This window comes from Erpetoichthys calabaricus, chromosome 16 (genome assembly GCF_900747795.2).
Source record: "Erpetoichthys calabaricus chromosome 16, fErpCal1.3, whole genome shotgun sequence".
NCBI lineage: Eukaryota > Metazoa > Chordata > Cladistia > Polypteriformes > Polypteridae > Erpetoichthys > Erpetoichthys calabaricus.
In genome coordinates, this window is record NC_041409.2 from 87,848,008 (window position 1) to 87,872,695 (window position 24,688).

Consider the following 24,688-nt stretch of genomic DNA (forward strand, 5'->3'; position numbering starts at 1 on the left):
GTTGTATATGTGTACGGTGAAGTCAGAAAAAACTCCGACCCCTTCACTTTCTGCTCACTTTATTGTGTTGAAGGTTTCAGCTTAAATGGACAAATTTGCCATTTTTTTGTCCATCAGTCTACCCATAATAATCCATAATGACAAAGCATATTTTCACAAAGTTTTTTATTAAAAATCAAACATTGAACTCTTTCATTCATATAAGTATTCAGTCCCTTAATTCACTACTTTTGTAGAAGCCCCTTCAACAGCAATTCCAGCTTCGAGTCTCTTTGGGTAAGACTCTACAGGCTTTGCACACCTGGATTTGGGCCGTTTATCCTATTTCTCCTGCCATGTCTTCTCAAACCCCATTAGACTGGATGGGAAGTGTCTGTAAACTCCCACCTTTAGGTCTCTCCTCAGATGTTCTATGAGGCTTACTATAAGTGGTGGGGTCTTTGGCAGGACAGTCAGACCCTTATTGTAATGAGACTATTGTTTTCATCCGTTCCCAGCCTTAGAGGTCTACTCTTCTGAGCTAGGGTCATCAGTTTATACTGTAAGAACACAAAGGACATAGAGATGAAGATGGACCAGGGTGGAAGGGGCAGGAGTTCTGTAGTCGATAAGGAGGCAACATTAGAGGTCATGCTGGGTTTCCTTCTCCACTCTAGGAGTAAAGAGGGACATGTTGTTAACAAATGTGACCCACTGCCCTCTGTTCCCTCAGCTCCTACCTGTGTGGAGCCCTCAAAATGCTCCCTTGGCACACATGCCTGGCAATGCATACAATTCCACTGGGGAGCTGAAAGCCGATGAAAGTAAGAGAAGACATGTGACTATATTGCATTTCGTAATGTGGTTTTGAATCATAAAACAAGGTCCTGCCATTTGCATTAAGAACTTGAAACTGAGAAATATTGAATTGCTTTTGGGGTAAATGATCTCAGTGCAGTACATTTGGAAGGGTGGTATTCTTGGCAATAGTCCTTCTGAATGATTGGTGTTAGCGGTGGGATAGTCATAGTACATGGACAGCAGTGACAAAAGGTGTGCACCCTTTGGAGTGAATGTGTGAGACAGTGCCCTATGATGGACTGGTGCTGAGTACAAGGTTGGTTCCTGTCTTGTACCCAGTGCTGCCAGAGTAGGCCCTAACAAACCTTGGATTAAACTAATTTGTTAAGTGAGCAGAGGAATGGACAATCAGGTCCGATTCATTTAAAGAATGTGAAACCGGACAGTGATGGCCGATCATGTAACTGAGATTTAATGGAGAGTGCAGTGCTAGAGTATTACTGTTTCTCACCACTGTGACCAATGGATGTGCCCAGTTTTAGCCAGTGCACCCATCTTTGGGACTACTCATTTCAAGAAAGTAGCAATCCCGTATTGCAATAATGAGAGCTAGAATAAATGAATTTCTTTAACTTGCTGCATTTCTATAACAGAATGAACAAGAACCACAAATCGGTGTGTGTATGTGTGTGTGTGTCCAGCCGGACAGCCTGAAAGAAGATTCCACTGGTTAACAACCTCTGTGTGAAAAGAAAAGATGTGCTCCTCTTATCATTTCTCATGCATCTTTTCTTAATTTTTGACCATTCATCCCAGGATGGATTCCAGTCTTCTGTAAGGTCTCCTATCGTCCCCTTTCTTGCCCAGACGTACATTTTAATGACACCCCCCCCTTGTTTTTTGCCTCTCAAGGGCATCATCTGAGCTTTAATTTGTTTGCCGTCTTTCTATAGTGAGTACCAAAGCATGTAAATAATATAAAATGTATTTCCTTGGCGTTCCATATTAATTGTAGGCATGGTCATTATTTGTTCGTCTGTTTCATTCATTTATTGAACTTAGATAGCTTTATAATTCTGTATTCCCATCATTTCCCTCTTTGACCAACCTGTTAACCCCCCCCCCCCCAAATCTGATTTGAGACTTAAAATGTAGATACCCGCTGGTCTCCATAGTTACAGGCTCGGTTGCCATGACAGCCTGCATTTTTCGAGTGCCTGAGGAGCAGGTGGAAGCTGGCATGTAGAGAAGACCCCCTCAAGTGCTGATGAGGAGCCATCCTCAGCAGGGTGAACCCTCGTCTGCCTGTCTGCTGGCACCATTAAGTTGGATCCTTCCTGTTTATCGTTTAATCTTTCACATCCTGGTCACTTTTTTTTCCCCCTTTGGTTCTGCCTGCATTTCTTCACGTCTTCCTGTTTTTAACAGGTGCTTATCAATATGGCGTCACATTAGGGAGATAACTTCTCTTTCTGCAAATAAGGGGGTGGAAGATTGAAAGTTCTGGAAGTTTTGGAGCTGCGTGGCTGTTGTTGTTATACTGTAGCATGTGACCGAATGTCTGAAACAGCCCTGGCTGGAGGCGGTTTGCGTGCGTGCGACTGCCAGGCCGGCACAGCATGTGAAGAGTGCTGAAATCACGTAAAGACTGAATCAGTCAAGTGAAGTTCAGGCTTTCAAAGTACAAACCACAGAACATTGTCCAGGCTTCACTTCCTGAGGGTTTGACAGCTGAGGCGCCCACACTACTCGGTGCCCACGTCTTTAACGAGTTCCTTCAGACTTGCGTTCTGAGTGTGCCTAATAAGTATTCATATTCGCACACAAACATCCAAGTGGGATAATGGGCACCATCATCGAAATAAAAATCTGCGTTCCCTCTCCTGTGCATAGGGAGAGCACGTTGAAGCTTGGAGATTACTTTATTGAACAGTTCTGTGCTCACCAGCCTTAAATGAACATGTAGTACCTTGATGTAGATGTGAGGGCACCGTCCATTACTGGCTATAATTTCTAAAAACACTGAACTCTTTGTTAACCCTCTCTGTTTCTCAGTTGATTATACAGACATGGACAAATTTGTTGGGACCCTTTACTGCTCATTAGAAAAGTGCTGTACGTCTCGTGAAAAGTGACAAAATGGTAAACCATTGTCCCCTATATACCTGCATGCCTTTGACATGTCATCGAGTAAAGCCCAGCAAGTGTGACAAGAGATCAAGTCTTGCTTATTCTACAAAGAGATTCTAATGTGGCCTGGCCATAAATAAATTGGATTTATCTTTAATTCATGTCACACACGTCTCCAATTGTGCATTCGGCTATTCAGCCTACTTAAGTGGAGAAAAGTTGACGCTCTGCTGTTTGGTGTCATTGTGCATCCCACACTGAACATGGAACAGAGAAAGCAACAGAGAAAAAGTCATCTGAGGGGATCAGAAAGACCAGCATGTTAAAGGCAAAGGTTAGAAGACCACCATCTCTAGGCAGCTTGATGTTCCTGTCCCAACAGTTGCAAACATTCTGAAGAAGTTTAACTTTCATGTGACTGTGGTCATATTCCATGGACACGGCCACAATTGGGAAAATCAACCTCTGAATGTGCTGAAGAATAGTGAGAATGGTAGACAAAGAGAACTTCCAAAGAGATGCAAGCTGAACTCCAAGGTCTGATCCATCACTTTCTGAGTGACAGTGGGCTCAATGGAAGACCCCGGAGGACTCCAAAGTTGACAGAAAAATGTTAAAAAAGCCAGAGTGGAGTTTGATAAAATGTGTATTGACAAGCCATAATGCTTCTGTGAGAATGTCCTATGGACAGAGGAGACCAAACTGGAGCTTTTTGGCATGTCACATCAGCTCTGTGTCCACAGATGAACAAATGAAGCTTTCAAAGAACAGAACACCAGACCTACTGTGAGATATGGAGGAGGCCCGCTTGTGTTTTGGGGCTTCTTTGCTACATCTGGCACAAGGAGCCTTGAGTCTGTGCAGGGGGAAAATGAAATCTCAAGACTATCAAGACATTCTGGAGCCAAACGTACTGCCCAGCATCAGCAAGCTCTGTGTCAGTCGCAGGTCAGGATAATGAGCCAAAACACACAGCTAAAAGCACCCAAGAATGGTGAATAACAAAACATTGGACTTGTCAAAAGTGGCCTTCTGTGAGCCCTCATTTGAATCAATTAATCATCTATGGAAAGAACCAAAGCATGCAGCCTGGAGAAGACCCCCTTCACACCTGACCCAGCTGGAGCAGTCTACTCAGGACGACTGGGCCAAACGACCTGTTGGAGAGCTCTAGGAATCGCTTGTTTGCAGTGATGGCCTCTAAAGATTTTACAACAAAATATTAAATTAAGGGCCCCACCATTCTGCCATTTTTATTTGTGTTATTATTTGAAATATTCTGTTCATTCAAAACTTTAAAGCACATTCTGAAATGTGTTAAATACGGAATAAGTAATGATCGGTGTCAATTACTTTTGTCAGTTTCAATTGAAAATTGGAGGTTCTCCTCTTTTCATGGTGGGATACCAACAAGGCTGTCCACATCTGTATGGTTTATTTTGCCTATGTTGAATGTCCAACATGCAATTGTAGTTTAGTTCAATTTTAAAATTAAAAAGAGTTTAAATGCCAGTCCGATCGATGCCTGTATGTAGTAGCTCACACATTCTGCTCGGGTATGGATGAACTTTCCTCTGAGTGTTTCTTCTTCCTCCTAAAGACATTCATAATAAATGAATTGTCACCTCCTGTATAACATGTCCTACAATGGTGTGGCACACCATCCAGGGTTAGTTCTATTCTTGTGCCCAATGCTAATGGGACAAGCACTAGCTTTGTGCAACCCACAACTGGAGAAGTGGGCTGAAAAAATGAATGGAAGGATGGATTTTCAAATTGAGGGCCACCTTGCATTGCCAGGCTCTCAAATTGTTGGCAGTTATTAGACATAACAGTTTCTAAACGAAAGCCCTGTGTATGTGTGGCACAGTCTGCTCTGCTCATGCTCAACCACGGCTACTAGATGGCACATGCACACACTTTTACATTTTTTCACCAGTTGTATGCACTTCACTTCTCACTATGAAAGACTTGTGTGTGGCAAACATCTCCGCACAACAACGACGTTGTGCTAATGACACAGATGGAGAGACAACATCAAAAGGAAGCAAACACGGCGGCTCAGCAACATCTAAAGTGAATCACCTCAGTAATAGAGGGCAAGGATTGAAGTTTTCACTAAAAACGTTGTCTATCTGGAGGTGTTTTCTTGAGATTATTAGGATTCGTATACCAGCGATACGACTAAGTTATGGTCTCACCAGTGTATTTTTACGAAAGCCAGTGGGGCAGCGAGCACAGGTGGGTCCACGTCTTCTGCACTGTGTCATTCTTAAGAGTTCACTGACTCCTCTCCAAGTTCACCAATAGAGTTAAACTGCTAGGGTGTCTGCGGGTTGTTTTTACTTTCTCGTATACAGGTACATAGTATAAAGAAAGTATAGGAATCGTGAAAAAATTCGACCTAGAGATTTTGATGAATCTTGACGTTTTAGACCATTTTTGAAATTGTGTGTCTGTGTGTAAACATGATAAATCAAACGCTTTGTCATCGGTCAATGAGATTTTGTACACCTGCTTTATATCAAAAATAGGGAATCCTATCAACTTTTAGGCCTCTTCCGACAACCGCAAGTGGTACTTTTAACTGAATACTTTCATGAATTTTCAAGTAAACAATGGTTATAATTACAGATAGATGATTCAAATTTTATATCAATGTTTATAATGATAAAAACAAACACATGAAATTTGAATGTAATTACTCAACCGGAAGTAGTATTTTATTTAAGCAACCTGTCCGAATTTTTGTTTCATGGAAGTATAAATGTGTACACGATATTAAAAACTGTATTCGATATAACGTATATTCTTTCATTAACTATTATTAATTTTATTTAAATTTATACATCATCAGTTTAACAATAACGTGTAAACATCCCATTTAAATATAAAGATGTAATGGGAACAATAAGCTGCTATATACCCGTCGTGTTCCTGGTAATACTTTTAATTTTATGATTTATTTTTTTTTATTTCTGCCATCATTATCATAATGTAGCTAAATGCAATTTTACCTAAAACAGTTTATTGCAACAAATATTATATAATACTAACACTTTTTCTATGTTTTAGGTGACTATTTTTACTTTGCACGTAATTGAGGCAATGATTATGTAATCATGAAAAATTTCCACCACAGTTTTCGACCTCTCTAAGTACGAAAATGTAATTTTAATATGAAGTTTGATTATAAAAAAGATAAATGATTCTGTATCGATATTATCAATTAGATATGTTGAGAAACAGACATTATGATATTTGAGTAACAGAACCACTTCCAGTTGTGCAACGATGACCTTTTCCTCTATCTCGGTATACGAGAATGTCAAGGGGAGCACACTCCCGATTTTTTTTTTTTTTTGTCTTGAAGACCACACACAGCTAGTTTCTCGTAGTTTATTAATGATATATATTCATATGAACTGAAGCACCCATGCTTTGGCTATGAAGCCTGCATTTAAAGATCTAAAATTCTATTAAACAGTGGAAAGGATTGGATTAGCTGCTTTGTTCTTCCAATACCAAAACTGTAAAGCCAGAAGGCCTAGAAACAAACACACACACACATACACACACACACAGAGTGTTTTATACAGAGCTTTTCTTTAATGACTACCATCTCTCATTGCTTCTCAAACAGGTTCAGCACAAAATGTCTACAACTGTAGCACAGGCAGATAAACTGTATTTTCCAGGAGCTCAAATTAGCATGAGACATCTTTAATAATGGACCCTATCCAGAGTTGCCAGATTTCTAAAATCACAGATTGGGAGAGCCACCATTTTGAGTGACCAAAAAAAAGATGTTAAGGAACTAAGGAAGACAAAAAAATAGATAATTTTAATTAAATTATAATTATAGATATATTAACACATATAATTTACAAGAAACGTACGACAACACGAGCACACGACATACACGAACGTACACGATTCAAACACTCAGGTTCAGCTGACCATTACTAATTTTATTCATAAAAGGTGGTACGCCAGGCTGTGTACAAAAATGTACCAAACCTCTTTAACTAGATATTCAATATAAAAAAAATTTTATTTTTCTACATATAGTTTCTCTTCAGTCAGGATGTTCAGAGGTAATGTGGGACTCTGGATTTGTCTGTTGAACTCTGGACAGTCCTGGTCAAATCAGGACCTCTGGCAACCCTGACCCTATCCCAAGGCACCATAGTAGTACAGTTGTTATGTGTATTTTTTTAATCATATTACCAGATCATCTATTACAAAAGGTCCCAACTAATCTCTAGGGAGGATAGGAAGAAATGTCAAAACCAACTGTACAACTGTTACCGGCCTGTTTTATACCTGGTGTGTCAGCGGTCATGGGATGTGGATTCTCGCATCGTCGACTGCTTGCCACCAGAATTTAGTGACTGTGCACATAGTAGATACCCGCTGATCTCCATAGTTTCAGGTCCCATTCATATGGTCAAACCATGCAAAATGTGCACTTTTTTGTTTTTTTTAGCTAAAATATTAATAACGGTTACTTTCTGAAAAATGGCGTTCATAGTAAACCGGAAAGATGATATTCCCACAATGCTCTGCACTTGATTTGGAGATCCCCCTCTCTACTTTATTCATAGTCTTTATTTCAAACGCACCGCATTGTGGGAATGACATTGTCCCTGTTTACTACTCGCAGAACTCGTAAAGTAATTTCCATGTAATTATTGACGACTCCCCTGCGAGTAGACCATTCCGCCAAATCGTAAGCCATAACTGCTTTAGCCATTGCTGTGTGCTCAGCATTCTTAGTGCTGGAGTCCAAACCCCAATTACAAAGCTCATACCCTCACTATTTGCAGAACTCGTAAAGTAATTTCCATGTAATTATTGACGACTCCCCCATGAGTAGACCGTTCTGCCAAATCGTAAGCCATAACTGCTTTAGCCATTGCTGTGTGTTCAGCATTCTTAGTGCTGGAGTCTGAAGCCCGATTATAAAGCTTACACCCTCACTCAGTTACATGGGTTTAGAGTCTAAAGAACCTCAGACGTGACAAGACCTTTCAGTCCACCAGGCTCATTCGGGTAGCTAACGTCTTAAGCTATTTCAATATCTGCATGTAAAAGTTGTGAAGGTTTCCAGTTCTTCTAGTTTCGCTGATTAACCCATTACTGATGTCTTTGGGAGGTAATGAGAGAAATAACAGTACTCTCAGGACGATCAGGACAGTCCAATGCCATTGTCACGCAAACTGCATACTAAATGTCTGCTTTGTTGGCACACTACAGCCCATGCTGACATTCATTGGTGATACTCCAGTGCCTTTTTAATATGCTAGCTTCTCCCTGTCAACTCTACAGTGCTGTTCTGAAAAATGGCGGCACTATTTAAATGCAGTCTGACATAACCAACTGTTATATTGATTGACATTGTCTTTTTCTTTGTATGAAAAAAAATGCACATTAAGATAAAAGCCTCCCCCCCTTCAGGCTAAAGTAATGATTTTCTGAGATTCCGCCATATGGGACCACTCACGGGGACGACTAATGCCTCTGATAATAAATGACAATATTGTATATAAAAATAAAATATATGTTGTGGAAAATTTTGTTTATTACCATCTGCGTCCCACTGATTAGGCCGATTAGAATCTGCAGCATTCAGTCTTCCATGAAACCCCAGTTACATATACACTGGGGGGTGTCTGGCTTTTGTAGGTTTGGAGAAACCGTGGGCCAGCGTCTAGAAGGAAGGCCGCCAGCTTTTTAGCTTTTTACAAATACAATGGTGTAAGAGCTAACATCTTCCAAGTTCAACATTTATATTAAAAATCTGCCGTGACACGTGGCTGTTTGACCATAGAAGGGCATCCCCCTTGGTAAACATAACAGAAATGATCAAAGAAAGAAACTCTGCCAAAGCCTCCAGGCATTTCTAGACCCGAGGACCGCGTTATTATGTTATGTCCTCACAGATTTTATGATTATTATTTTTTCAAAGATTAAACACATCCTTTAAGTAATGACTTGGCTTTTCGCCACTATATCAATGGCTGGAGATGGAGCAGACCCCCACCCCCCCCCACCCACTTATATGTCAACATTACAATAGCAAAGAAGAGTAATAATGGCTTCCATTGAGCTCCTGTTTTAAATGGAATCTGCTGCCCATGCTTTCCAGCTTTGTGCACCATGTTAGCGGCTGGCGCTCACTGATCTCATCACCTTGTCTGGAGTGTGTGTGAGAAATGTCAAGTGTGGCCACCTAGTGGTGAAGGAGTTTGAGTGGGCATGAATGTGCCAGTTCATTGTCTATTTGCCAGTGTTTCATTTTTGGAAATATGGAAAACCTTGTGCCAGGCTCTCAGCAGTAAATCATTATTGGAATGGTACTCATTATTGAAAGGCACTATATAATATTTGGCTTGCTTGTTTGCAGGCAGTAGGACTCATTTGTATTTATAGTATGCTGGCTCGGCCCTCTGCATTGACTTACTGGGTAGCATTGGAAATACAGTGCCATGCGAAAGTATTCATAAACCTCCAAACATGGATTGTGAATCAACTTCACCTGCTTTGGTGCAAATGAAAGTGACAACGGGGGCACTGGAGAGGCAACTGCAAGAGGGGAGGTTGGGAACATCTAAGAGATGGCGCGTTTCTGCACCCACCACACAACAAACCACCTCAGGATCCCAAATTAGGACCTGAGTGCAGCCATGCAATGGGTGACACCTCAGCACCACAGTAGTTCAAATGGAATGGAGCAGCATGAGGTTTTTTACAGTGACTGGAGTGCCAGTCCTGCCACCAACCCAACAGCAAGACAACCCCTAAAAAGAGAATGGTTTTACAGGTAGTGGCCACAGACTGTTGCTCTCTCCTTATCCTTCCTGACTGACTCTTCTCTAGTTTTGTGTTCTGCTTGTGTCCTTGTCACTACTGGTAGCATTTCAGGTTGCAGAGGTAGCCCAGCTCCTCTAGGATGGCCGTCACAAGAAGGTTTGCTGTGTGTCCCAGCACAGTCTCAAGAACATAGAGGAGATACCAGGAGATGGACCGTTTACACAAGGAGAACTGGGCAGGGCCGTAGAAGGGCATCAACCCAGCTGCAGGACTGGTATCAGCTCCTTTGTGTGAGGAGGAACAGGAGGGGCACTGCCAGAGCCTACAAAAGGACCTCCAGCTGGTTACCTGTGTGCATGTTTCTGAACAATCCGCCACAAACCGACTCCATGATGGTGGTATGAGGGCCTGACATCTACTAGCGGGACCTGTGCTAACAGCCCATCACCATGCAGTTCAATTGGCATTCGCCAGAGAACATACAATTGGCAGCTCTGTTATTGGTACCCTGTTCACAGATGAGAGCAGGTTCACAATGAGCACATGTGACAGACGTGAAAGAGTCTGGAGAGTCCATGCTGAACGTTATGCAGCCTGCAACATCACCCAGCATGACCAGTTTAAGCGATGGTTCAGTGATGGTCTGGGTAGGCATATCCTTGGAGGGTCACACAGACCTCCACATACTAGGTGAGGGTACCCTGACCGCTCTTAGATATCGGGGTGAACTTCTCTGAGCTGTCGTCAGACCTTACACTGGTGTAGTGGGCCCTGGGGTTACTCCTAGTGCAGGACAATGAAACCAAGAAGCACAATCTTAACTGTAAAGTTCCGGGCACACCAATGTCCTATTGGTTTTAATGAATCAGGGCAGAATTTTTTTTCTGGTGCGTATCTACGCTCTTCCTCAAATGAGGGACTGTGTTTCCATTATGTGAAGCTTGCTGATTATTTGAAGGATTCAAGGCAATGATTTCCAAGGGCTGCAGAGTTGGCGTTGCCCTACATATACTTACCAGTCAGCTTCAAGTACAAACACTCCTCACAGATGAGAGAGAGAGTGTCACTTATTGAGCTAAATGGCGAGTGCCTCATAATTGTGTCCTTCAATGGGGATGTGTGTCAGAGATGGAAATAAGCCAAATGAGCACATCTCCAAGACTGAAAGAAATGAGGCGTTAGAATGTAAGGACTTTCAGTTTTGTGAATGCAGCTGCTTCAATTTAACTTTTATTTACAGTTCTATTTATATTCAATTATGCTCGAAACCTAAATGAATGAATAAAATGAATTTCATTCATGCCCTTCTTGCTTTGAAAATGTGTATATGCAATCTGTGCAGTTTCAATAGGAAGCATGCAAGGTGCCATTTGGCTGTTTATTTGTGTTACTGTAGCTGATTGCTCATTTTCTTACAGTAAAAATAGATCAAAATCAAAAAATCTAATTAAAATAAATCTGGGAAAACCAACAATTAACTCATTGGGTGAAAATTGATTGCATTGCCATTCACCTTGCACTCCAAATTGTACCCTTAGATCTTCAAATGAGGGTCTGCTTAGAATTCCAAGTGCTAAACGTAAAATAAGTGTTGAGACAGCCTTCTACTGTTATTCGCCTAAAATTTGGAATAGCTGACCGATATAAATTCACCAGGCTGATACGGTGGGGCACTTAAAAAAAAAAAAAAAAAACTGCAAAAAACTCTTTACTTCAACATGGCTTTCTTATAGCTTCATTTTAGTGTAACCTTGATATTCTGTAGATGCATTTAATTATCATCTTTATCGTGGCTCCCCAATCCGTACTAACTCCTACTTTCTCTGCTGCTGTCTTTCCGGTTTTCTGTGGAGGCGATCTGCACCACCACCATCTGATCAGGGCACCATGCAGTCCCTACATTGATGGATTGAAGGCCAGAGGTCCACATAACCATCATCATCATCATTGTCTAATTCTTCCACGTGAATCCTGAAAATTGATTCAAGACTGATTGAGATCATTGATGTTAGGTAGAATGCCCAGTGCAGGCTGGGTGGTCTTGTGGCATTGGAACCCCTGCAGATTTTGTGATGATGTGCCAGAAATGTCTGCAGTGTGCACTTTAATCGGGTCCGAATTGTTTGATTAGTAATTTTAAACTATGGAGGGGTAAATTAAGAAAAAATTGGGTCCTTGTCCCAAACAATGTGGAGGTCCTGACAGCTAAAGAGAAGCTGCTTGCTAGCCTCTGCAAAAATAAGTGAGGGCAAATTTTCATATATTGAATTTTCTAAATATGCAATTCCCAAATCCAGCCTGGGCTCCAGATCTATTTAAGACTGCATTATTTTGTATTGTCAAACAAAAAAAGATTGAGAGATAGGAAAAGTTCCTTTAACAATGTCTATCTGGTTTGGAAGTTGGTAAAAAAAATTCCAGGAAGTGGCCAGTTTAGTTTAAGGGTGTTCCTTGAAAGGTCTCCAGATGATGCAGAGGAAGTACACGGCACAATACGCTTGTTGGGAGCGCTCAGAGAGGAGAAAGGTGCTTCCTGAAGTGAATGATACAATCTGAAGTGCAGCTGGGGCCGAGCCATTGTCACTTAACCCTTGAGATTTGTAGAGCAGGGCTAAAGTTAGAAATATACATGGTGGTCTTTAGTGTGCCTAAATAAAAACACCACTCTTTATTGTGAAGCATGAAGGGGGTTCGACAGGAGAAGTGGATCGAGTTCAGTTCGCACTGACCTTCAGCTGTGTGCCTCCACTTTATCTCCTTGGAAGAATGTTATCAATGAATGCACTCGTTTTGTTAACAATGGCCAGATGGCAGGAGTTTCTCAAGTTTCTGCCACTCGGGCTCATTTTGGGTCTCATCCACACTACTAGGTTTTTATTTAGAAATGCAGTCATTCGTCTCCATTTTCTCCTTTTGGCTATTGTACCCTATCATTTTTAACCTCTAAAAATGTAGACTTTTGAAAACACTCTCCAGAGCCGTATACTTCTGAAAACAGTGACTCGGCATTGCAACGTGAATGGGTGAAGACGCAGAGTTTTTAAAACACAGAGTCTAATTGCGTTCTGATTGGTTTGTAATTATTTGAACATATCTGTGATCATAGGTGTGTCTGGGCTGCTGAATTCGATCTCTCTGCTACCGTATAGCACTAATTGGTTCATCTGTCTATTGCAGTGTTTCCCAACCTTGGTCCTGGGGACCCACTGTGGCTGCAGTTTTTTGTTCTAACCAGATTCATAATCCGTGACAACACTTGATAACACTGAGCTCATTTAATTAGCTGGAATTTTTTTTCTCTTCTCTTATATCCTATCAATTATGGAGAATCCAATGCATCCACTAAACAGTATCATCTCCAGACAGAAGAGCAGCTTCAGCGACAGACTGCTGTCACTGTCCTGCTCCACTGACAGACGGAGGAGATCGTTCCTCCCCCAAACTATGCGACTCTTCAATTCCACCTGGCGGGGTAAACTTTACCATTATTCAAAGTTATTGTCTGTTACACCTGCATTTTTATTACTCTTTAATTTAATATTGTTTTTGTATCAGTATGCTGCTGCTGGAGCATGTGCATTTCCCCTTGGGATTAATAAAGTTTATCTATCTATCTATCTATCTATCTATCTATCTATCTATCTATCTATCTATCTATCTATCTATCTATCTATCTATCTATCTATCTATCTATCTATCTATCTATCTATCTATCTATCTATTCTACATTAGGAAAGCACAGCAGTATGATTTTTACATTTATAAGACGTTTAGAAATATGTCTGCGTTTGCTGGAGATTTAAATGCTTAACTCTCTTTTATTGACTTCATTCTATTTTGCCCTTTTTCTGTGCAGTTTTCCCCCTTCGTTGTATCTTATTAATGACAATTAAAACTGAGCAGTGCAGACACGCTGGCAAACAACACGGAATAATCAAAGGCTGCAACTATCTTTAGCATCAGACCCACTAATTAGTAAATAATGGATTAATTAAACAATTAGAACACCTGGAAAAGTAGAATGAAAGTATTGTTAAAAAGAAAAAAATACATTATTCCCATATAACTGCTGGGTACATTTTTAATATATATATTTTTACCAAATTTAGTTTTCTAATTTCAATATTGTTCCCAAAACACAGAACTTGGGAAATAACGGTTCACTTAACTAGCCCAGGAGTCCAATTAAAAACAGAAGCTGGTTGGAACAAAAACCTGCAGCCACAGTGTGCCCCCAGGACCGAGGTTGGGAAACACTGGTCTATTGGTAGTTTACCAGGCTGTAAAAACAACCAATTACCGACAAGAACTGTCAACCGCACAAAGTCTGCCACTTCGTGCAGCCAAACTGATGATGATGATCCTAATACCTGGCCCAATGACTTTTATGATGCAAAGAATATGAACAGAATCACAGAATTCACACATATTGTAAAGAAGAAGCTGAACAATGTCAAAGATTAGGGGCTCCTTGCGGCCAACCCTGTATAATCAGGACAACTGAATGCTAAGAAAAAAGCATGTTGTCCCGAGTTCCATCACAGGTAGACTGCCAAAGATGGTGGCTCCCCCTGATTTCTGGCATTCTGGGAGGAAGTGGCGGGTCCAGGTGAATGGAGCCCAGAAGTGACGTCAGGGATAGATCAGTGTCAGTCTTCCTTCCAGCAGAAGGGGGAGAAGAGAGATCGTTATCACACAGCACCATCTCCAATCTCGGTGGAGAATTACCATCACCTAAATAAGCTGTTTCCCATGTGCGTGACAGTACCAATCATCTATCTATAAAAATGGATATTAGATAAAAAAAAATATGGCCTTGTGTGGAATTTACAAATGTGGAGGACATAATTACATTTTTGAACATATGAAATAGTTTGAGTAAGCTATTACTAGTGTTGGATCAACACCAAAATTTTGCTTTTGGTATTAATACAAGCTTTCAGACCTTAGTACCGGTACCTAAGCAAATAATTGATAACTCCAAACCTCTTGTCTAGCCTTCCGCATAATTGATCTCTTCTTATGCACCGCTTCCTTCTTGATAGCCATGAAGTCTCAATCACATTGAATCAATAAGGAGAGATACCCTGTGAAGTCTCGGTCACTTTGAAGTAATAAGGACAAGTCCCTCGTGAAGTCCCGATCAAGTCGAAGTAATAAGGAGGGGTCTCGATGAAGTTCAGTTCGTGTCGAATCATGTACTCTAGTTTCGTTTCATGAAATCTATAAAACGGACGTTTCTCAACAAGTGTCAAGGGAAGGGGCGGTAAGGGATTGAGAACAAACCTGATGTTTACTTCCAGTACCAGAAATCCCGAAATGCCGCTAATCATACCATTTTGTAATCTGTGTTTTTTCAGTACTTTTCCAGTACCGATATACCATGCAACCCTAACCTGTCCTTCTATCGCCCATGTTGCTCATGCTTACCTGAACATCCACATTTATGTTCACATTTGTTAGTTTAGAGAAAGCAATTTTTGACAGAATATTGTCATGTTTATGCTCTGATTGGTTTGTGCTTATGTGTTCCTTCCCTAACTGCATCCTTCTCATTACAACGTCTCATTTCCTGATTGGTCCACCTTCATGGGGAAAAAAAATAAAACGATATTCCAACATGGCAGACACAGAGCAGTCTCATTCTATGGCACTTGTGTTGATTACCTGTATGCATATACATTGCATTTTGTACAGTTTGAATGATACATACATGTACAAAAGGTCGATAATTTACCCGCCACTACAGTTTTGTGATAAAGCCAGTGACCGAAGGTGTAACCATCCCTTCAAGGAGCGCAGTACCTCTTCCTGCTTGCACTGATTTGTGCATGCCCAGTGTAGGTGGACAGCTACATCACATGCGTTTCGGTTGTTTAAGTGTGGATGGAGATTGTTTTTGTTTAAAATGCCATTTTTAAATGAAAATGACGTAGTGTGGGCATAGCCCGAATCTTGAGTTGAACCATTTTTTAACTGAAGAGTGTAAGAAAGACACGTTTTGTTTGCTTCTAAGGGAAAATAACTGAGCATCCTGGAAAAAAGAAGGGATTTAAAGGTGGCAATCACAGCAGTGAGGTGTTGTATGAGTGTCACTGTCCTGATACCAGAAGGACATCAAAATGAGAAGAAGGGGGGAAAATAAAAACATAAAAACTCCACCAAAAAGACCTTATTGATTATTGGAAATCATGATTTGAATGTGCTTGATATTGCAGATGGGTGGAACAACAACAACAACATTTATTTATAAAGCACATTTTCATACAAATGATGTAGCTCAAAGTGCTTTACATGATGAAGAAAGAGGAAAGAAGACAAAATAAATAAGAATTAAAATTAGGCAACACTAATTAACATAGAATAAAAATAAGGTCCGATGGCCAGGGAGGACAGAAAAAACAAAAAAAAAACTCCAGACGACTGGAGAAAAAAATCAAATCTGCAGGGGTTCCAAGGCACGAGACCACCCAGCCCCCTCTAGGCATTCTACCCAACATAAATGACCTCAATCAGTCCTCATTGTATTCAGGGTTCACATGGAAGAACTTGATGATGACGGTCATGTGGACTTCTAGCCTTTAATCCAACAATGTAGGGACATCGCGGTGCTTTGATTAGGTGGTGGTGGCACAGATAGCCACCACAGAAAACCGGAAAAAGAACAGAAGAGAAAGTAGGGATTAATAATAATTAATTGAATATACAGAGCATCAGGATTAAACTAAAATGAAGCTATGATAAAGCCATGTTAAAGTAATGTGTTTTCAGCAGTGTTTTAAAGTGCTCCACCGTATTAGCCTGGCGAATTCCTATCAGTCAGCTATTCCAGACTTTAAGTGCATAACAGCGGAAGGCCGCCTCACTACTTCTTTTAAGTTTATCTCTTGGATGGGCGGCACGGTGGCGCAGTGGTAGCGCTGCTGCCTTGCATTAAGGAGACCTGGGTTCTCTTCCCGTGTCTGCGTGGGTTTCCTCTGGGTGCTCCGGTTTCCTCCCACAGTGAAAGACAGGTTGCAGGTTAGGTGAATTGGCGATCCTCAATTATCTCGTGTGTGTGTGTGTGTGTGTCCTGCGGTGGGTTGGTGCCCTGCCTGGGATTGGTTCCTGCCTTGTGCCCTGTGTTGGCTTGGATTGGCTCCAGCAGACACCCCCACCCCCACCCCCCCCCACCCCCTGCAGGATTCAGCGGTTGGAAAGTGGATTTGAAGATAAGTTAGGGCTTGAGTGAACACAATACGACTCTACGCAGTGTTGGGCTGCCAGCTGGGTCACTCCTTTAAATTGTCGTGGCAAATAATCAACAAAAAGGACACATGAGAGGGTGAAATCTAACAAAAATAGTGTGTGGCTTGTAGGAGCAGATCACCGTGTCAAAACTCCATCCACAATGAAATTCAGGTACAAATGAGACCCTAGCATTTCGAAGGGTGTCAGATTCTTCTAGGCCTCTGGCCAAAAATGTGGGGGGCTAGTTGCCCTCAAGGGGCATCTTATAGCTGCTACATAGGGGAAAAAAAAGCATCTCCTTAAGCAGCAACGGACCATCTTGCATAACTTAGATGAGCCCAGAAGGTGTCCCTGTGGCACGCAATGTGTAACAGTATATTAGAGACACTAAAAAATTTGAAATATAAGGAGCACAGTTTTGCTGTGATTAATGCTGCCTACTCAGAGAAATCACATCCAAGGTTTGAATCCCATACTCGGTTGCGGGCTGTGTGGTGCTATCATGTTGTCTCCCTGTGTATGTGAGATTTCATCACACACCAAACGACAAGCCTGTAAAGTAAAGTGGCATCTTCCTAACTGACCTTGTGTGCGTTTATGGGATTGATTTGTTTCTCACATCTTTCTAAACTGAATTCAACAGGACTAAGAGCGTGCTCACCAGAATATGGGGGACTATCGTCATCTCACTTGTGTGCACAAGACCAAGGAGCTGGGAAGAAGTAACCACCTAAGCATGATGTCCTGTCTGCCCGTATTTATCTTTAGTAATTCAAATACTAGGGGTTTGGCATGAGAGCCTGTCTTGTCTCTACCATTTATGACCCAACCAAAGGAGTATATGGTAGAAAAAGGGAAAGGGTTAGGGTAGGGACGTTTGTGGTCTTTCTGTGCTCAGCTTACACAGTGGATCTGAGTGGCCACCAAAACATAAGGAAGTGGCTTATATAAGCTGAGGATAATAGGAAATTTTGTCTGGAAGAGGAACCATTGATGCTATATTCGCTTTAAGGGAAGTAGTGGAGATATGCAGTACAAGGAACAGCATATAGCATTTATAGATCTGGGAAAGGCATATGACAGGGTGCCACATCAGGAGGTTTGTGAGGGAAAAGGGTCCCCTTGAGAAGTAAGGCTAGAGAAAAACACGTATTGCAATGCTAAGGCCAAAGTCAAGAAAAGTGTTGGATCTACAGAATGCTTCCCTATGAAGTTTGGGCTCCACCTGGTATCCTCCTTAAGTCCTCACATTTATTATCTTATAATGGATGTCATCAGTAGTGAGGTCATGAACAAGCACCATGGGCCATGCTCTTTGCTGATGATATAGTTCTAATTGCCTCCAGCGTTGATGAGCTGCAATGAAAGCTTGACTTACGATGAGAAGCTGTGGAGAATATGTGAATCAAGATCTGTAGACAGAAGATGGAATATACTGTGTGTGGTTTGAAGGAGAGCTTCCAGAAGGGGGCATTCATTTGCTGTCTGGGAGGTTAATAACAGTAAATACCTTGGTTCCTGTGTGAAAGCGGATGGTGGATTAGATAGTGAGGTACGCCATAGAGTTCAGGCACATTGGAAAAATTAGAAACAAGTGTCTGGTGTGTTAGTTGATAAGAGAAGAACTGTTATGATAAAGGGACGGTAGTCAGACCAGCGATGATCTATGGAGATGAAACATGGCCCCTGAAGAATGTGGAATGATAAAAATGGATAAGATGAAAAATTAGGCGGTAAGGAAAATGGCAAAAGTAGTGGAAATCTTGAAGAAGAGTCAAGAGAAAAGGCTGCCATGGCATGGCCATCCTATGAGAAGAGATGACAATTACGTAGGCAAGAGGGTGATGAGATTGAATGTTGAGGGAAGGTGAAGAAGGGGCAAACTGAAACAGATGTTGATGGATTGAATAAGTTAAGATCCAAAGGAGAAAGAAAAGGAATGAGTGTTGACGATCACAGAGTATAGTTGATGTCTACCGTACATACTCGTATGTAAGTTCTACCGCATATAAGTCAGGGCTTGATTTTACCATATAATTTCCAGTATTTTATAATATCGGTTGTATAAGTCAAATGTGGATAACTCACGCTATTGGTCCAAGAGATTAGGATTTGCTAACACCCACCTGAGAGAGTAACCACGAAGCACACTGCCTTTTTTTTCTATGTATTGTGCCTTCGTGACCTCACGGTGATACCCGAGCTATTCCGAAGTGACATTTGAACTGTTTTGTGTTTTTTGTAGCTCACACCCTCATACACCTTTATCGTAAGAGCATCTCTTATCTACGATGGAGCGTTCCACCAGAAGAAAATATGAATCTGGTTTTAAATTAATTAATTGGTTTTTGAACAGGCATATAAGTCTGGGTCTGATATTAGGATCGATTTTTTTCGGGTTTCAAGACCCAACGTATACATGAGTATATACAGTAGTTGAAAATAAGAACCCCATATAAAAAATGAGAAAAGATACAGAAGAAGAGTAAGAAATGGGAATGGGAGGGAGCAGTCATCTTGAGCACAAGAAGATGTCTTGGCCGAATTTAGGAAGCAGGAAAGCTCAAGTAGAACTGCATCTGCCTAGTCTGGAGCCCAACTAGTCAAAGTGACAGCTGATGGTATTGTTCTTCATCTCGATTAGATAAGATGGTTGTTTTTTTGTTCTCCACACACAGCAAGGATCCAAGTTCACATGCTGAATTGCCAACCAGGATGCCTAACAAAGAGAACCCCATTACAGGGAGATGAGACTGATCACCTAAGCCTGGAGGCCTGTTTTGCTTACTCTTGGGAAGCATAGGGCAGTAGAAGTGATGTGGCCATGAGGCCATTAATGTGCACTTGTCTTGCTCCACTTTGTGATTTAAATAAAAAGAATCATGAAGATGTTGGGGTAACCATCTGAGCAGTTGGATATGTCTTGTCAGAATATGGGGAACGGGTGATCACCTAAGCCTGATTAACGTCTTGTTTTACTTTTCTTTGAGAACTGAGTATAGGAGAGCATGTAAGCTTTTTATCTTGATCCACTTTATTTGAATTAAAAGAATTAAGATGGTTCTGGGACAACCATTTGAACAGGAGGGCATGTCTACGGTACCTTTCTTAACTAATTCAACAGACCAAAAGGGACTCAAATGGCCACCTTTATGTAAAGCACTGATGGGCAATTTTCAAGACAATGATGAGTTAGTGACTAAATACTTTTCATTTCTCTTTTCCAGCTGAGAAGGTTACTTCTCTGGGGAAGGACTGGCACCGGTTCTGTTTGAAGTGCGAGCGCTGCAGCAAGACTCTGACGTCGGGCGGCCATGCTGAGGTAGGTGCGAGGTTTGTTCCATCAGGGTGTTCTTTCCTAACTGCCTAACTGAGTGTGGTACATTTGCCACTTTTTCTCATTGGCTGGTTTAATAAATGGATTATTGTATTGCGGCTCCAAGATACCATTAGTTGGGCATGTGTGCAATAATGTGTTTGCAGAATTAGTAATGTGTGTTTTATTAAAAATAAAAGGCCAGCAAATGTCATATCAAATGTTATGTTTCAATAATCAAATGCTCTTCTTGGCAGTTTAATGAAGGGCATGGGCGGCCGAGATGTCTGGCAGATAAAACTGATAACATAAGGCTGGCATCTCTAACTGAATGAGTAACCCTGAGTGAATCACATAACCTGCCTGTTCTCAAAATCGAGAAGTCATTGTGCTGTCGCTCTGCACTTGTAAAACTCTTTGGGATGGTTCACTCTGCAATGGCATGTGACGGTGCGGGTCCTGCTCCATGCTCCCTCTTCCTATTTTGGGAGCCTCTGGAACCCAACACTGTCGGTAATATACCCAGATGAGCTGTGCAATGAGGACAAATCACACTTTGGAGAAAGGGGATGGTGTAAAGTGTGCAAGTGCTTTTATTAAAAACAAATCCAAAACAGTGTCCAAAGTGCAGTGCTTCAAAACTCCATAAATAAAAAATTCATAAAAACAATGAAATAAAGGTGGAGGTTAAAAATCAATCAATAATCCTATAAAACAAGTTTAAAATCAACAGGCTGAAAGCTGTCCTTTATAAAAACCAGGTGCCTTCTCCATTTAGCTGGCGGCTCCCTTGCTTCTCCCATGCAACAGGAGAGTCGCCCTATCAGCAGGTTGCATCTGACCTTACTTCTGTCTGGTCGCCTTCCATCCCCTGGCTCCGTACAGCTCATCCATCGGACCGAGACTCGGGTCCGCAGCGACCAGGGTGCTCACACTTGGGCTCTCCCTCCCTAGCCTCCTCGACTCCCTCTGCTTTCTGCGGACTTATGTGGCAAGTCATCTACACTTCTGGTAACTCCAACTCCTCTAAATTGCTCAGCTGGAACGACTGCTTCTTACAGCCCGCGAGTGTTTGCCAAACACTCTTTCAATGTTTCACAACACTTACCTCTGGAATCTTGAGCAGAAGGCAGGCTCCATGCTGGACCAATCCCAGTCTTCCACCCCTGAAATGGCCGAACCTTAACGAGAATCCACCCATTACATCACTAGATCTGAAGGACTTGAAATAGTATCTCAGTACCTCATATTTCAGAACCTCTTAATCTTAGACGTGCCACGGCTCTCACTACACCTTGCACTGACCTCTTATGACCAGGGCTTGGATTCTGGATAAGCATCTCAATCCCTCATCCAACCCGACCCCTTGGTGATATATTAGTGTCACAGTAAACACAAGGCAGCTTCAATGAGAAAATACATATTTTATTTCTATCCAAAGTTATGTTTATTTGCAGAAAAAAAAATGAGCAAATCAAGCACTAGAAGTTTAAACAGAAGAAGATATACAACCAGAATGATTGAAACCAAAGTTCATACAGCGAGCTTCACGTCAGAAAGTTTGTAATGTTGTCATCTTCTTAATCCTACTGAGGTGTTCTTTAAAAAGTGTAAGACATCACACCGTCTTTTTCCTCGTAAGAACCCTTCACACCCAAGCATTTTTCTAGCATTTTAGTGCTAGGCCAGAATGCTCTGGAATCGCTTGAAAGTTATTTGCCATTATTTTCAAAGACACTATCCACACCAAAGCATTTTAGCAACCAACGGTTTAGAAAACTCCTGAATGCAGCAGTTGTGTTTTCAGCCAAACGCTTGTCCTATAGACATCAATGGTAATGCTTAGAAAATGCTGGTGACAGGAAAAAAGGAGCATTTTGGAAGCGTATTTATAGGAAGTCAATCCCCCTTCCTAGATGAAGCAGGCAATTGAAACTAAAAAAAAATGCTGTTGTCATTGTGCATCAGCCTTGTAGTAACATCTATTCAAGGACAGGTTAATGTACTTAGCTTGCAATCATCCAACATAAGTTGTAGGTTTTTCTTTCAACAGTGGAGTCCTTCTTCTTGCATTGAGCCCACTGCCATCTCCAAAAGCGACAGATGGTGTGATCAGACACTGATGGACCTTGACCTTGAAGCTGAGCTTGCATTCCTTTAGAAGTTGTCCTTGGCTGTTTGTCTACCATTCCCACTATCCTTCTGCCCATTTTGGGGTCGATTGTCCTCTTGTTGTTGCATTCAGGGAGGTTGACAGCAATCCCATTGGCCTTAAATTTTTTAGTAATATTTACAACTGTTGTCACAGGAACAAGGCCCCCCAGCCTTGACTCCGTAAATACACAAAGGCAATGAGAAAGGCAATTCAGAGAGAGGACCCCTTCTAGGTAGGTTGGGCCATGGAATGGGTGCCAAAAATGGGGTAAATACAAGACACAAAACAGAACACAAGTAATCCTCTTCACAGAGCTAGACGGCCAGTCTATCATGGCCACCTCAGGAATACAATACAACAGGACAAACTACAAGGCAAAATGCAAGAACAGATTATACCACTCAGTAAACACTGAACTTGCACATGTGAGGACACATATTTGTTCAAATACATCAAAAAGAGTAGAAACTACTATACATAAAAGAAAAACAACAATATCTGCCCATCAGCTAAATGTAGAAAAACGGCCAGATTGTGAAAAGGAGTCTGAGACAAGCCAGACATGGTCTGGCTTGTCCAACCTCGGCCAACAAGCCGCCTCCGCCCTATTGGCCAATTTACAAGTGAGTCAGTGCTGGGCCGGCCAATCTGATGAAGGGACCCTTCTGCCTGATGATTCCAGTGCTCCTTTATCTGAGATGACTTTTCCATAGGCAGGAGACCAGCCTGGCAGCGTAGCAGTGGCACCAAGGGCCACATGAGTATACTAAAAAGAGAAACAGAATAGCCAAGGGTTAGTAACAGTTTATAAGTACAACAACAACAACATTTATTTATATAGCACATTTTCATACAAAAAGTAGCTCAAAGTGCTTTACATAATGAAGAGAAGAAAAATAAAAGACAAAATAAGAAATTAAAATAAGACAACATTAGTTAACATAGAAAGGAGTAAGGTCCGATGGCCAGGGTGGACAGAAAAAACAAAAAAAAACTCCAGAAGGCTGGAGAAAAAAATAAAATCTGTAGGGGTTCCAGGCCACGAGACCGCCCAGTCCCCTCTGGGCAACTACTGAAAGATGTACTTGTGGAGCTGTCATCACAGCATTGTCGCCCTATCAGCATTTAGAAAAGTGATTTGAAATTGTGAATATCATAGAAGGAGGCAGTGTGGTGGCACATTAGTTAGACCTGATCATGGATCAAGCATCCTGGTGGGATTTTTATAACTGGTTATTATTGCCTGTGTGGAGTTTGCACAAACCCTCAGTGTTTGCATGGATTATTTGGGTATTTAGTATTTTTATCCTACACCTTCAAAGATATACAGGTTAGGTTAATGCCATATCACATTGGATGGTTTTTCCATGGTCTGTAAGGAATTGAGAGAGAGAATTAGCATACTTCATCACCCCCTGCTTCTACATTTATTCAGGCCCTTTGGTTGTCCCCTAGTCATGCTTGTGTGACAGGACCCCCAGCTCCCTCAGCCCAGACCCGTTGGGTCGGGTGACCTGCACCAAGAGGTTGTGAACGCGAGAAAGTACATCGGTGTTGGTGTGGAGAGAGCCCTTCCGATGAATGAGCTTAGTAACCAAGACTATTGGACTGGACCAGGGACTATAACTCTCCTCTGTGATTCCTAGGTCCAGCATGCACTTGATTTCAAGTTCCACTTCAGCCTTCTTTGCCTCGGGAAGGCAATAGGGGCGCTCTTGGACTATAACCCCAGGTTCGGTCACAATGTCGTGGACGATCAGAGAGGTCCTTCCAGGTTTTTCGTCTACCACCTCCAGAACAGACTAGATAACTGCTTTGAGCTCTTTGAGCCAAAGTTAAGGGTGTTGGTCTGAGCAAAGAATGAGCGGGGCTGGCCAGAGGAGGGATCAGGATCCCTTTCCTTCCATGGTTTCAGCATATTCACTTGAGATATATATATCCGCTCGCTCGGCCGACGATTGGGCTGTTTCACCAAATCATTGACGAGCCCTTTCCTCTCCTTAACCTCGTATGGTCCCTGCCAATGGGCAAGTAGTTTAGAATGGGAGGTGGGAACCAACACCATGACCCGATCCCCCGGCTGTGCTGCTTGCGCCTCCTCCATGTGACTTTTTAGGATAGGTAGAATTTTCCCAAATCTATCGCGTAACTGCGCAATATATTCTAAAATATTAGTTGAGGGAAGTATACCCCGGGGTTGTCGTCCGTATAATAATTCAAACAGCGAGAACCCCGTCGAGGCTTAAGGGACTTCCCTGTAG

The 24,688-nt window shown here is 41.8% G+C and overlaps 1 protein-coding gene across 1 annotated transcript in view; it reads left to right on the forward strand.

Moving 5' to 3' along the window:
- The window catches only part of crip2 (cysteine-rich protein 2), a 119,071-nt gene that overhangs the window by 39,037 nt on the left and 55,346 nt on the right, over positions 1 to 24,688 (forward strand). Inside the window, exon 2 of the mRNA XM_028821538.2 lies at positions 20,184 to 20,278. Within this exon, the coding sequence (XP_028677371.1) occupies positions 20,184 to 20,278 (95 nt within the window). The remainder of the gene's footprint in view (positions 1 to 20,183; positions 20,279 to 24,688) is intronic.